We start from the raw sequence: 15,617 nt of genomic DNA on the forward strand, positions 1-15,617 counted from the left end.
CTTTCGGATCTCGCATCAGGCTGAATAGTTTGAACTTGTATTTAAACTTCTATTATCTACAGACTTGGCTAGCTCACTCCTCCTGCTGGATTGAAGGGGAGATGTGAAGAATACACAGTGTCAGTACTCAGTAGAATTTTAATTTCTTAAAAGGGCTAGTTCACTTCTTACCCCTGAGGCAAGATATTTTATGAACAGATTTAAAAGCATTGATCTCGGTACAGGGTCCTTGAGAAATTCCACTCCCTAATTTTCTCTGCTGAGAAATTTACCCGTTTATTTTCCTCCTCTTTTCTTTCTGCCTTATAATAACTACAGTAGCTAGCAATCCATAAAAGGCCAGCTCCACTGTTCCTGGCTCCTGAGTTTCTTCAAGAGCTTTAATGAGGATCTTTGTCAAAGGCTTTGTGAAAATCCATGTATAGAGTGTCACCTCCCTTCATGTGCCTGTTAACACTCTCAATAAACACTGCAAGACAGGTGAGGCGGGTTTTACCTTGGTGAATTCCATGCTGATTTTTCCTTCAGCAAGGTTTGTTTCTCTACAGATGATAAGCTTGCCGGTTTATAATTTCATCTCTTTCCCCTGAGTCCCTTTTTACCATTTTACATTTTATTCATTGTCTCTGTGACAGCCAGTCTAAAGTTGCATTGCGTCGTTCACATGTGCATGCTCTTAAGAGTAAAACAGAGAGCTGTTCTTTTAACATTAATATGCAGGAGAGTTTTTCCCTTCACCTGTCACATAATGAAATTGGTTCATCCAGGTTGTAGCTTAAATGCATTTCCCCCCCTCTTACAGAAGCAACAGAAATTGTGTTGAAGGCCCAGATCTTAGCTGGAGGAAGAGGCAAAGGTGTATTCAGCAGCGGTTTGAAAGGAGGTGTACATTTAACAAAAGAGTAAGTCTAGTAAATACAACAAGTTTTTTCCCCCCAAATTATTGTTTCTTTGAAAGTTTTTTTAAAATATTCATATAGTACTGTATTAATTAATTCCTCTTTTTTTTTGTAGTCCTAAAGTGGTAGGACAGCTTGCTAAACAGATGATTGGATATAATCTTACAACGAAGCAAACTCCAAAAGGTGGTGTTAAAGTTAAGAAGGTAAGAAAGCCTCCCACCTTTCTCAGGTGCACTATGAAGCTACTGAGCCAATTACAGTAGATTATGGTTCACTAGATCTATATCTAATCAATGTTCATATGAGAATGAAGGATACACACAGCTTATTTACATTCCTTCACTTTTTATACTTTACTATTTTTTGCTTATAAATGTCAAATCAAAAAGCGCATTCTATTTAGGTTTTCTTTTGTGGTCTAGCAGAATGGAAAAAGTTTATAGTAAAGTATAATCTTTATTGTCATTGTACAAAATAAATACAACGAAATTGGTTTTAGTCTCACTGGTGAAATCCATGAGAACAAACAACATAAATAGTATAAGGAATAATCCCAATGCAAGTAATTAGGGAAAAAGAAAAAGAAAGAAAAAGAAAGGAAAAAAAACTAGTCATAAGTTCCCCTGTCTGCATGGAATGATTGTGGTTGTGTTTAAGAGTCTGACAGCCCAAGGAAAGAAACTATTTTTAAACTGATTTGTTCGGCTGGCTATGTTTCTGTCTTCTGCCCAATGGCAGAAGTGTGAAGAGACACTGACCAGGGTGTGAATCATCTCTGAGTATCTTCCTTACTCTGCTAAAGCAACGAGACCTGGTGATGTCATCCAGTGGTGTTAGAGGGCAACCAATGGTTACTTGTGCCGAATTGATCACTCTCTGTAGGGCCTTCCTGTCTGCAGCAGTTAAACCAGCATGCATACTGTAATGCAATATGTGAGGACGCGTTCTATTGTGGACTGATATCTTATCCTCCATAAATTGTATTTGTAATTGCTAAGTTGTATTTGTTAAGATATAAAGTACTTAAATGACATAATGAACACCTTATATGTATAAGGTGACCAGTTTGATGTGTAGAGCAGTCATGTTAAAAAATTTCATTCAGGAATTTTTTTTCTTAGTTCTTGTGGAGCTAATGTTCAGAAAACACAGGACTTGTCTAGGATGGTTCCAATTTGTAGTCGTGTGTGTGTGTGTGTGTGTGTGTGTGTGTGTTTTTAGACATGCAGTACCATCTCACTAAATTGGTCTGAAAAGAGCAATTTCTTGCAAGAATTGAAAGTATATAGGTATTAAAAATGCTGGATAGATGCAGTTGTGCTCAAGGATATGATTAGGTTAAGCATACTCAAGAATGTAAAAATATTAAGAACATCTGGCCAAAATTTACCTTAGTCAAGCATATGTTTCTCACAGGGCCAATGCAAGCACTGTTGAGGTACTTGTAAGCAAGAGATGAAGAGACAATCTTTTCCATTTTCCTGCAAATGATATTGGTTGGAGTGTTGTTCTTTCTTATAGAGAGGTAACGTTGATTTACAGCCCTTGATAGAGCTGTCTTCTATGAAACACCAAAAGTTGGCTTGGAAGTGATCCGTGCTAGATTTTAAAAAACAGAAATTAAATAATGTCTTATCCATAATTTGGTAAACGGTTGTGATGACTGAATTCTTGACTTAAAACTATTATTTCAGATTGCAGTTCTCCATGCTTGAATGGAAGGTTCATTGATTTCACTGGAATAATTAAATGTAGGAAAATGCAAGAACATTTTAGAGATCTAAAAACAAAATTCATCCTTCCTAAACTATCCAGCTTATCCTGATCATTACTTTTAACGGCCTAGGACCGTAATGGCGAACCTATGGCACGCGTGCCACAGATGGCACACGGAGCCATTTCTGAGGGCACGTGAGGCATTGCTCTGTCAGCTAAAGTGTGCATGTGCATGCTGGCAAGCTGATTTTCGCCCTTGATCTTTGGCCATTTTTCCCCTCCGGAGGCTTGAAGCCTCCGGAGGGTGAAAAACCACCCAATGAGCAAACCAGAAGTTCAGGAACAGACTTCCAATTTGCAGGTTGGGTGGTTTTTCACCCTCCGAAGGTTTCAGGGAAGCCTCCTGAAGCCTCCGGAGGGAGAAAAACCACCCAATGTGCAAACCGGAAATTCGGTTCCAATTTGTATGGAAGGAAGTTTCAAGCTCATTGACTCTCATCCGAATTTTGCAAATTCTTCGAAGTATTAGTCTGAGCTTCTCTAAAAAATGTTCTTTTTCTTTCACTGGATTGGACTGGATAGATTCTTGCTAAACAGAAAATCTTGACAATTATTTTTTATTACCAGAAGATTAGGGAAAGCAGTTTACTTTCAGTCAAAATGAGTATCTTATTGCTCATGCATGGATTCATCTATAGGGAAGAATTGTTCTTTGTCTTGTTTCATTTTATCTTCCTAGCAATCCTTTTAGCCTACAAGACCAAAAATATACCATGTGCTAAAATATTGTATAAATGTGATTCCTGGTGGCATTTATATGTGTCTTTGGAAGCAGTCATTTTAAAATGTTAGATTTAAAGTTGAGATGCCAAATGTTACACAAACTACTGTGAAGTTTGTTCCTGAGATTTATTAGGATATAAAACAATGTAGAGTACCGCTCCCCCATGCCTTGCCCCCATACAGCTGGAGTTACATAGTTCTTTTTACCCCAACCAGAAACCATATTTACATCTCTTGAGAAGAAGTAGGGGTTTTCAATAGAGAACTCTCATAAACCAGTGAAATTCGATATCACAGGACTTCTAGAGAAAGTTGGGTTAGAAGTGACACAACCTAGTTTATAGTCCTGGGTGAAGTTGGCTTCCTTATCAACCAATGAGCTTCTGAAAGTGCATTTCTTTCCCTGAAGTGATACATAAAACGTTAGTGTAAGATCAATCTATCTATAAACAGAGTTTTCCCCCCTGGCTCCTTCAAACATGGGCAGCTATTTTATAGGTTTACATAAAATTCTCCTATGGTATCATGACATTTGGAGAGCTTAGTTATCTTCAAAGACAGTTTCAGTATATCGCAGTTGATTTACCTGCCCTTGTTCTCCTACAGCGTTACTGCTGCTGCATTGCATGCAAAGTTGTCTATAAATTGTTCTGCGCATGCACAGATCATTAAAAAAGGACTAAAAACATGCCAGCAATGGCATGGGCAACCGGGGAAGTGATTCGGGGGTGTAGCCAGCCTGCCGTCCCTACCGGTTCAGCAACAGAGTCGCAATTTCCGTTAACGGTTCGCCAGAACCGGTGTGAACCAGTAGCAACCCACCTCTGTTCTCCAAGCAATAAAAGAATTTAAATTTATTGAAGTTTCATTTAGATGGATGGATTTTGAAACAAAAATAATTGGAGTTCTTGTAATATTATTCTATGGAAGATATTACAGAAGGTTTCAGTAATAAGGATGCGAATTCCATCCCTTCATTTAAAATTTAAATATTTTATCTTCCTGCTTTGGGGCAGTATTAATCATTTTATTTAAAGAATAAAATTTGCAGAGTTTTGTCTAAATGGGTATAATTTTATGCTTGGAATCAGACTTCTTTGGTACATATGAAGTATTTATGAACATCTCTATGTGTGTGTGTCTGTGCTCTATGTATATTGACTCGTTGCTTATGGATTGTTTCCCGGAGTATTATTTGTATACTGTATGTATAGAAAAATGCAGGTGTAAATCTTGAGTATTGGTGAGTCTATATTGGAAGGTCCTACTGCCTGTTTTATGTAGATAAGACTTCATGTATCAACTTTTATAGAGATGCACCATGTTGCATCTCTATACCATATATATTTTTGTCTGCATGTATTGGAGAGTCCTTTCTATGTCTGTGTGGACTAAAGATCCAATTCTTTACCACCCAGATGCCACATTGAGATATGAAAGTGAAATAAGTACATATTTTTTACTGTAATATGGACAAAGCAGAATAAAAAGTTGGTTAATCTGTCAGTGTTTTGGACTACTAGAGTTGCTTGGGAATTCCATTGGACAAAACAAAATTCTGTACTGCTGAGCTATAAGGAACAGGTGCATGTATCCTTAGTTGTATGTCCAAAGGGAATTCTATCACAAATAAAAGATGGTGCCATGCATGTCCCAACAAATGCCAAATTATAGTTCCTTGTGAGTAAATCTGAGGGAGGGAGGAAGAAAGGAAGGGAGGAAGGCTAAATGAGATAAGCAAGCAGAAGAAATACATCAACTCACAAGCTCGGAGAATAAATCTTCATCCTCATCCTAGACCTGAACTACAGATATTCACTACTTCTGCAAAAATACATCAACATTGGATGGAAGCACAGGAAACTTTTCTGGAAATTCCAGGTCTTCATCAGGAACACCTACCACTCAGTATTTTCTCTCTGGACCAGAGGAACACTTTCCTCTTTTTAAATGAAAAGTGGATTTCATATTAAATGTCAGTATTGCTTACCAGATGATACGGGTTACAGGTGGGCATGAAATGAAAACCACACCTTGTTTGGGGTACATTATGCCTTGGGATTTGGGCAGACATGTTCCAACCAGGCTTGCATTTGCAGCTGAAATCCGGAACCTCTAGTTCCAAAATTTGGATACATTCTAGATATCTTGTTAGGAAGGCAAGGCTAGTATGCTTGACCCCTTTCTCTTAAACATAGTAATATCAGCACTGTCTGTCTTTCTGTTGCTGCTGCTTTCTCCTAATTCAAATGCAAGTCAATGTAAGAGGCCATACATACCTGTTCTGACCCCCCTCTCCACGCCTGTGAATAAACCAGAACACAGGCTTGGCTGTTTGCCACTGTTTAATTACTGAGATAACAAATCCTTTGGCTGAGGGTCCAGACAACTCACGTTCAATAGAGCAACCCAGATAATTCAAATGAAGTAAAGCAGATAGTCCAAACGAGCAGACGGGGCTAGAATACACAGATAGATCTTCTTAACTACTAATTCGAATGGTTGTTTCCTGCAAATGTCCCCTCCGAACCCTCACCAATGATCTCTCTTGGGAGGGGCCAATCCACAATCACCTGTGCTTAATCTTATCTTCTCTGAGACTACCTATGGAGTTGCTGCTTCCATTTCTCAGCCTTTCTCAATCTAGCATCAGGGGACAAACTGCCTTTGATCCTCCCCACTGCTCCATGCCTCAGGCGCTTCCTGGTGGCCAACCAGCCTCTCTGGTCCCTGCTCTGAGTCTGAACCCTGCACAGGGTCCTCCACATCGTCCAGGGCAGACTCAAATGATCCCTCGCTATCCGAGTCCATCAGCAACTCAACCAGATCCTGCTGGGCCACAACACTTACCTATCTCTACCACCAAAAGTCTCAGATTTTACGTTTATGCACGTTCCTTTAAAGTTTGTCTTGCTTTCTGGCAACTGCCTGGACAAGTTTGTCCATTTGCCTTGCCCTTGCCTTGTCCCAAAGGGGCTTTTTTCAAGAGGCAACTGGACTTTCTGGTTTTTGTTTGAAGGCGTTTCGCTCCACATCCATTTGCACCACTCAGGTGACCCTGATGACACAGATAAACCTCCAGATGACCATAACGGACCCGCTAAAAGAATGCAAATGACCAGCTGTCTGCAAGGAGCATAAATCCTTCCATTCCCCACCATCCAGTCAGAGCTGGAGAAGTTTTTTGGATGAGAAGCAAAATGTCTTCAAAGAAAAACCAGAAAGTCCAGTTGCCTCTTGAAAAAGCACCTTTGGATGACCTGAATGACTGAGAATCTCCATAGACATTTGTTATTGCCTTCTTCCTACAGCTGAGTCACTGACCCAAGGTCACCCATCTCATTTTGTGCCTAAGAAAGGACCTAGAATCCATAGTTACTAGCCTGGTGCCTTAACCACTACACCAAACCAACTCTCACTTTTGTCATGTTTCAATTCAATTCAGCATCTTTCTTTTGTTTGCTGCTGCTGCCATGTCTTCAAGCAGAGCATAACCTATCTTCCCCACCCATCTCTTCCTTTCCTGCAGTCATGTTTCTTTATTATCACTATTCTATGCGTATTTTATTTTCTCTGTGTTTTATCTTTTCTCTCGGTGCACAAAACATTTTGCCCACCCATCCATCCCTAGGATAGATAATATAGAATTCATAATCTTGCAATAAATATATCATTTAATATCTATTACTATCAGAAGGCTGAATAAGGAAGACTATCCCATGTTATGAATATCATACTGAGATTATTAAAGATGTCATGCCTTTAAGATCCTATCCTATTCTGGTTAGTATGGCAGCTTCATCTTAACAATTAAGATAAGACACAATTTGTAATTTTGCATAGTGTTTATATCATGTGAATTATGTTTGTTGTTTGCTTAGTATACTACTGAAATTATTGACATGCATTATTTCAGATTAATTCTTTCACATGCCAAATGAGCTTCCAATGACTTGATGTAGATGTAACAATTGCAGCAGTGCTGCAAATATTGTGAGCATATAGTATGAAATGGTTGGGCTGTATTTATTGTAGAAGTGAATGTGCTTTAGTCTAATCTGTTTCGTAAGGGTGACCCTCAGGCCTAAAGAAGAAAGAGACAACCTGCCTCCATCATGAAATGTACAGCCCTAGAATAATTGAACATATTTTGATTCTATTTTTCATATATTTAACAGAGGTTGCTGCAATTAAGGGGCATTGGCCTCTTATAGCAATAGCACTTAGACTTATATACTGCTTCAAAGTGCTTTACAGCTCTCTCTAAGCAGTTTAAAGAGCCAGCATATTGCCCCCAAAAATCTGGATCCTCATTTACCGATTTCGGAAGGATGGAAGGCTGAATCAACCTTAATCCTGGTGAGATTCAAACTGCCAAACTGCTGGCAGCTGGCAGTTAGCAGAAGTAGCCTGCAGTACTGCATTCTAACCACTGTGCCACCGTGGCTCTATATCTAAAATCTCCCAAAATTGGACCACTGTCTTCACCATAGGGCAGTGATGGTGAATCTTTTCGACACCGAGTGCCAAAAAGGTTGGGCGGAAGCATCACACATACGCATGCTCAGGGCTGCACTCCGGAAAAGCCAAACTTCCAAGTCCAAGCACGCATACGTGCCCGATGATCAGCTGCCCAGCGTGCATGCACATACTTATTTTCGACATTGCCGTGCGCACAAAGGACAGCTGGTCATCGGGCACGTATGCAGTGGCGTAGCGTGGGGGGTGCAGGGGGGCCGGCCGCACCGGGCGCAACATCTGGGGGGGGCGCGCTCGCACTCGCAGCTCTCTGCTGTTGACTTGCATGTATTTCAAGGCTGGATTTGAATTGAATGAAGCCGAGGAACGCTTCCCACGTTTAATACAAAAGAGACGCGAGCAGGTCTTCCCGGGGTCGAGAGCACGAAAGAGGGCCAAAGTTTTCTTCTGCAGATCTGGGTCTCTTGAAGACTGCTGGGCAGGGCGAGGGACGTTAATAACACGATAAGTTTAAATTAGAGCAAGTGAAGACCTCGGGCGGCTTTCCTTTTCCTATTTTCCCAGAACCGAGGGAAGAAAATGATTCTGCTTCTGGCCTATAGAGGGCGCTGCGAGCTTTGCTAAGGAGGACGGCTGCTTCAGAGCTCCCTTCATGTCCCGAGTCCAGTGGCATAGCGTGGGTTGCCACGGGTTAGGGGGCGCAAATTACTTGCCTTGCCCCGGGTGCTGACAACCCACGCTACGCCACTGCGTATGCGCTCCAAAAATCTGGAAGCAAACAGGCAAGACCATGCATGCCAGGTGACATGGTTTTGCGTACCACTTTGGGCACACACGCCATAGGTTCACCATCACAGCCATAGGCGATAAAGCCCAAGAACAGTGTGGAACAATCCATCCAGTATTCACTTCTTTATTTGCGTACATACAGTAGACAGAATCTTGCCAAACTAGATTCTTACTACTCTCATCCTAAAGGATATAATGTGGGAGATTCTAGGGAGAAGCTATCCTTACTTTCTTTCCCTGTCTCCTATCCAGATCGAGGCTCGGCTGCCTCTTTTCTTCCCCACCCCCTTTCTGGAATGTTCTCCCTCCTTTCTGAGAAAGTGTTCCTTCACTGTAGTCCATCACACCAACCTCCACCCATAGACACCATCTCTCACAGATTGCTATGTTGAAATGGAAAGGTATACTACAATACACGATGATAATATAATAAGCTACCCACATTTTAATGAAATAATTGATTTTATAACATATTGCTGATGAATTCCAGAATGTGGGTTGATCTCTGGCATTCTATGCTAGATTCTCTTCCTCATTTGGAAGACTTTATTTCTTATACAGCCAATTAAATTTAAAGACTGTTGGATCATGTTAGCCAAGGCATACTAATAATACATTCTCAAATTATATTTTTTAGGTTATGGTGGCAGAAGCACTAGACATTTCCAGAGAGACATATTTTGCAATATTAATGGATCGAGCTTGCAATGGACCTGTTCTCGTTGGTAGCCCACAAGGTGGGGTTGATATAGAAGAAGTAGCTGCAAAAACTCCAGAACTTATTTTCAAGGTACATTTTAGTTTAAAATTGTTCGGGTTCAAACAAACTGCACTGCTGTATTCTCTTTGAATAAATAATGAAATAGGGTTGATGTGACTATTTATTGAAGATATAATACAATATCTGTAAAGCATTCATCAAATGTTCCAAATGTTCTATATGCATTTATATAGATACATCAAGAAGGGTTAGGGTTAGTTAGGGTTAATTTTTAATATTTGATTTTAGTGTTTGTAAGCAATCCAAATTGAGGGATGCGGTGGCTCAGTGGCTAAGACGCTGAGCTTGTTGATCAGAAAGATCGGCAGTTCGATGGTTTGAATCCCTAGCATCGTGTAACGGAGTGAGCTCCCATTGCTTGTGCTTCTGCCAACCTAGCAGTTCAAAAGCATGTAAAAATGGAAGTAGAAAAATGGGAACCACCTTGGTGGGAAGATAACAGAGATCCATGTGCCTTTCGCGTTTAGTCATGCTGGCCACATGACCACCGAGACATCTTTGGGCAGCGCTGGCTCTTCAGCTTTGAAATGGAGATGAGCACTGCTCCCTAGAGTTGGGAACGACTAGCACATATGTGAGAGGGGAACCTTTACCTTTAACTTAAGCAGTCCAAAGTCCTCTCAAAATGAAATGGGCAGAAAACAAATCTAATGAATAAAATAATAAATAAATTCTGGTAAATATTTAACATGAACAAAAGTTATTATCATTAACTTTTGTGCATCATGACTTCACACAAATTACTTGAATTACGTACAGTGGTCCTCAACTTATAACAGTTAATTTAGTAACTGTTTGAAGTTACAATGACACTGAAAAAAGTGATTTATGACTATTTTTCATATTTGCAACAGTTGCTGTATCTTCATGGTCACTTGATCAAAATTCAGATGTTTTCCCACTATCTCATCATAGTGACAGTTTCAGTGTTCTGAAGTCATGTGATCCCCTTTTGCGACTTTCTGACAAGCAAAGTCAATGGGGAAGCTAGATTCCTTAACAACTGTGGCAAGGAAAGTCATAAAATGGGGCAAAACTCACTTAACAACTGTCAAGCCTAGCAACAAATTTCGGGGGGCTGAATTAAAGGACTACCTTTACTTCCAAGTACATAGTTTATATTATTTAAACAATGATTAATCATTCTCATATGCTAGAGCTTGTATAGACATTCTCACGCTCTATTAATCTATTCATCTTTATCTCCCATTAAAAGTTCTTATTTTGTAGAGATCTTGCTACCACTTACAGCAGAGTTTCCCAAACTGTGAGATGTACAGTTTGGGAGCTGCAGATGGAGTCCAGGGAAAGTGTGAAAAACCCTTTAGTTACATTATTAGAATAAATCCACTTTTTCCAAAGTTTCATTGCATCATTTTCAGTGTTTATTCAGTGTTGTTAGAGGAGATATTGTACTGAAGGGAGGTGTGGTGGCAACCCAACTTATGGAATACCACATCTTCAAAAAAAAAAAAGATAGATTCATACCAGGGGTGGATTCCTGCCAGTTCTAACCTCTTCTATAGAAGAGGTTCCACAAATCTACCATGCCGTTTAGAACCGGTTCCATCTCCCTCCCCCTGTCTGTCCGCACCACGCTTGCCCCGCCCACCACTCATTGATTGCCTGGTTCACCAATCACCCCGCCCGCCTCTAAGAGTCCTATCTAAACCTTAAAGTCTTAAAGCTGTCAAGTTTGAACACCCCCGGGGTTTTTTTTTCTAAAGGGTTAGGAGTGCAAGGGTCTTGTAACTTGACAGCTTTAAGACTTGCACACTTCAATGCCAGAGTTTGTGAGCCAACATTTTGGTGGCTAAGCAACAACGTTGTTAAGTGAGTTTCACCACATTTTACAAGTTGGCCAAGCCCACCCAGTCACTTGATTGCCAAGCCACTCCCACTTGGTCACATGGCTGGCAAGTCACTCCCACCCGGTCACACGGCCGGCAAGCCACTCCCACAAAGCAGGCCACACCTACAGAAGAGGTTCTAAAAAAAAATGAAACCCACCACTGGTTCACATATATATTCAAAGTTTACATTTATAGCAGAACGGAATGTAAGCATTTTTGGTGTTATTTTACTACATGTAGATAGAAAATGTCTGAATGTAGTACAAAATCGGACATAACCTTGGAAGAGTTTATAGCAGTTGTAAATAACTTTTTACATTACTGCATTCTGTAAGCTAATAAATACTAACTTACTTTGTTTATTCTTTTTATGCTGTATAGTTCTTACATGCCTATTAAAGAAAGTCTAATTGTATATAATGGGAATTATAGCCAGATAAATGGGTTTAAACTTATAGCCTCAACAAGCACTCTTTAAAATATGAAAGCCAATTTATAAAGTCAGAGAATGCAGTTTATCATAGACTGTATTACTATAAAGGAAAGATAGATTATTTAATCTCTTCCCCATAAAGATATCTGTGATAAAAAGGACTTTAATTTCTCTGTTTGTTGCGGTAGAAGCAGTGGTGGGATTTAATTTTTTTTACTAACGGTTCTGTGGGCTTGGCTTGGTGGGTGTGGCATGGCATGGCTTGGTGGGCGTGGCAGTGGAAGGATACTATAAAATCTCCATTCCCACTGATTCCAGTCAGTGCAAAATCCCCATTTCCCCCCGATCAACTGGGGACTCAGGAGGCAGAGAATAGATGGAGGCGGGACCAGTCATAGGTAGTATTTACCGGTTCTCCGAACTACTCAAAATTTCCGCTACCTGGTCTCCAGAACTGGTCAGAACCTCCTGAATACCACCTCAGGGTAGAGGTACAGTATTTTACAACAAACTTAGAATAACTTTATTGTCACTTTTAACTGTACACTAGCCTGCATACATTAAAATGAAATTTTGTTGCATACAGTTCTCAAAGCTCCCCCTCCAATATTCACTACATAAACATGACAACAAAAGACTTTAAATATCATATGCAGTCTGGAGTGGTATAGAAAAACAATAGCAAAAGCTTCTGTTTCTATTGATTTGTAAATGAGCCCCCTATTCACTGAGCAGGTAAACATAATATTTTTCAAATTGGTTACTCAAAATTCCTTTTCTTTTCACATGACAGTCTGCTATTATTTCAAATTATAGGAGTGGGGAATGGCTACTACATGAAAGAATGCTTAATGAGCAGTAAAAAAGCTTAACCTGGAACTGGTCTGTAATTTTGTGAGCACATAACATTCTGTAAACAGCAGCAACGACGACAACAACAACAATAATGATGCATATTTGAACTGAAAAATTAAGAAGAATATTGTTGAGCATTAATAACATTGCTTGGGTTCCGTGTCTAAATTGGTCATAAAAGTGAACAGAATATGTATTCATCGATGCCATCTGTACAGTAATTAAAAGTGAAAACTGGTGTCAGGTTGCCTTGTCAGCATGCCACCCTGAAGAATTTCATGATTTTCCGAGGGACTCTTTCTCATGGAGAGTGTGGTAATTATAACATACCCTGTAGCTGCATCCTTGGAATTTTGGCAACTTGCCAAATTTTAATTACTAATTTGCAGGATATGTTAAGTATTTTTTTTTAAAACCATTGAAATTATACATTTGTTTTCCAGCTGAATATTCTTGTTTATGCCCTTTATTGTAACAGGAAGAAATAGATATTTTTGAAGGAGTAAAGGATACCCAAGCAGTACGGCTGGCAGAAAATTTGGGATTCAAAGGGCCTTTGCAGCAGCAGGTAACATTTTCAGGAATCAGCTTTTAACTATGCTGAGCTGTTCAGTGAATCGCTTTGCTCAATTCACCTTTAAGATCTTTCCAGTTGCACACGGCTTGAATTCAGGGCGTCAATGGTCTTTATTTCATCATAATGTCTTGTTATACATTTTAAGCATTCAGGAAAAATAAAATATGCTATCAATTAGTGGTAGCAACAATGGCAACCATTAATAAAGTTCCAATAATCTATTCTTCACTGTATATTGGAAATGCTGGCTGTTTTTTTTTACAGACGGCTTTTTAAAGTGTCTGTTGACATTTCCAAAAGGACCTTTCCAGAACCTTGAAAGTGCTTTGTGAGCATGAGAGGGAACCAATTAGTTTCCATGTACAGAAAGGAGTGGATCTAGGTAGGAATGATCTGATTAAGTCCTCCTTAATACAAAAGTTCAGTTAAGAAAAGACTTCATATCACTTCCTCATCACCTGGTTCATGCTATAGTAGGAAGCGTCAGGAGAAAGAAGATGACCACCAACCCAAATACCATCTGGTCATTTGAAGGAGCTATATTGTCTAAAGTAGCACTGGCATTCAGCAAAATAATCAAAAGATTTCTTGACTGAGATTCGAAGGGAGTTGAGGAAGCGACATGAACCATATGACACAACTAAGTTATTTGAAAGAATGACCACATTTCAGAAAACCACATTCACGATCTGGCTGATTGTGCAAGAGAGAAATACAAGTAAATACACTGCATGGAATACCTGGCTCCAACTCTTAAATTTATCTTCTTTTGTTTTATATCACAAATTTCATTTCTTTATTGAACAGTGTGTGTTCTAGGTGTCCAGCATGTTAAAATATAAACATCCTCATAATCATTATAATCATGGATATATAGACATATATGTGATAATCATTACTGAAAAGTATGCTATCTTCCATTATAATATCAATTATATAACCATCAAAATATTTACTAATCATTTCTTTCTTTCTTCTATAGTCCATATTTCACATAAATCCACTCATCTAACCTCTGTGTCTGTCAGCTAACCATTTGTAGAAAGATTCCCATGTCATAAAATATTCCGAATCTTTCTTTTCTTTGATTTTTAAGGTTATCCTATTCATTTCTACATTTTTAAAAATCTTATTATACATGCATTCTTATACATGTCATTTTGTACAGGCCAAAATTAAGGAAAAATAGAGATAGAACCATGTATGCTTTTACATATTTATAGAGGTCTGGCCTCTATTTGTCATCATAGATACTCTGAAGTAGGGGCTTCAGTGACCAGAATTTGGAGAGTCTAAGTCTACATTCTAAAAGTCTTTGGCGTGAGCAACACTCAACTCTAACATAGAATAATGAGACCATAGATAATGTATACAAGTGAATATATACTTTTTGATGATCATAACTGAGGAAATTTTATTATGAGGAGAAAACCAAGTCTCCATGCTGATCCACTGATCAAGGGATGAGTTGATGCAGACATATTGTATTCTATATGAAGATACAAAGTTCTCTGTTATCGTATTATGGCACCTGATTGTGGGCTGAAGGCGAAAGAAAATCTTACTTAAAGAAATTTAGTCTGATTATTAAAAAATCTACTTGACCCTATTGACCCTACTGCTAATCCTTTTGCTACTCTGTAAAATGTGCTGTCTAAATCAGCATCTTGTTCCCATAATGGCCAAGCAGGTAGTAGCAGAAATCACTGGAACTGAATAGTATTCTACTGTAGTTACATTCCTAGTAATTTATGCTGAAAGACACAGTTGCCTCTTTTACTTAATATAAGCCCATTTTACTAGTAACCATTTACATCTTAATACTTTTACATCCTGTGAAAATTTTGATACCCATTTAAAACTACTCGTATAATTTGTATTTTATAATAATCCAGAAATCAATAAAATGATTTATATATATATAAACTACTCATATAAGTAACATTACTATTTTTGGTAGTAGAGCTTCCATAGTTATTTTTTTTAATCTCTCTTGAATGCCTGTCCATTCATGTTCATCTAGCGATACAAATGATCACATGAATAAAAAAGAAACAAATTTAGATTTTCTGTATATATTTTACTGCTTTAAGATTTATTCCCAGTGTTTGAAACTTGTGCAAGTCACTATTTTTCTGAGCTTATCTATTTTTATTTATTAAACAGATTTATATGACCACACAACTCACATTTTGTAACAAGCTTGATCTTTTCTTCCTCCTCTGGGAAGAGAGAGATGATAACTTGTTTTTCTACAGACTTTCCCATATCATCAAAATGCCACTTTTATAAAACCTTTGAATTTTTAATATAACACTTTTAATTAATTTCCATCCCAACTGTGCAATTAACAAATGCATAAACATTAAGATGATTAACACCCATTTGAAGTTTTAGCAGTATCATTAATGAGAGAGAATTATTATTAAATCTTTTTAGCTTTTCATGT

At 38.7% G+C, this 15,617-nt stretch overlaps 1 protein-coding gene across 1 annotated transcript in view; it reads left to right on the forward strand.

Moving 5' to 3' along the window:
- The window catches only part of SUCLG2 (succinate-CoA ligase GDP-forming subunit beta), a 260,703-nt gene that overhangs the window by 136,880 nt on the left and 108,206 nt on the right, over window positions 1-15,617 (forward strand). Inside the window, exons 3-6 of the mRNA XM_081934798.1 lie at window positions 803-902; window positions 1,015-1,105; window positions 9,307-9,459; window positions 13,070-13,159. Of these exons, the coding sequence (XP_081790924.1) occupies window positions 803-902; window positions 1,015-1,105; window positions 9,307-9,459; window positions 13,070-13,159 (434 nt within the window). The remainder of the gene's footprint in view (window positions 1-802; window positions 903-1,014; window positions 1,106-9,306; window positions 9,460-13,069; window positions 13,160-15,617) is intronic.

The sequence above is a fragment of the Natrix helvetica genome, assembly GCF_964273705.1.
Source record: "Natrix helvetica genome assembly, chromosome: 1".
Classification (NCBI taxonomy): Eukaryota; Metazoa; Chordata; class Lepidosauria; order Squamata; family Natricidae; genus Natrix; species Natrix helvetica.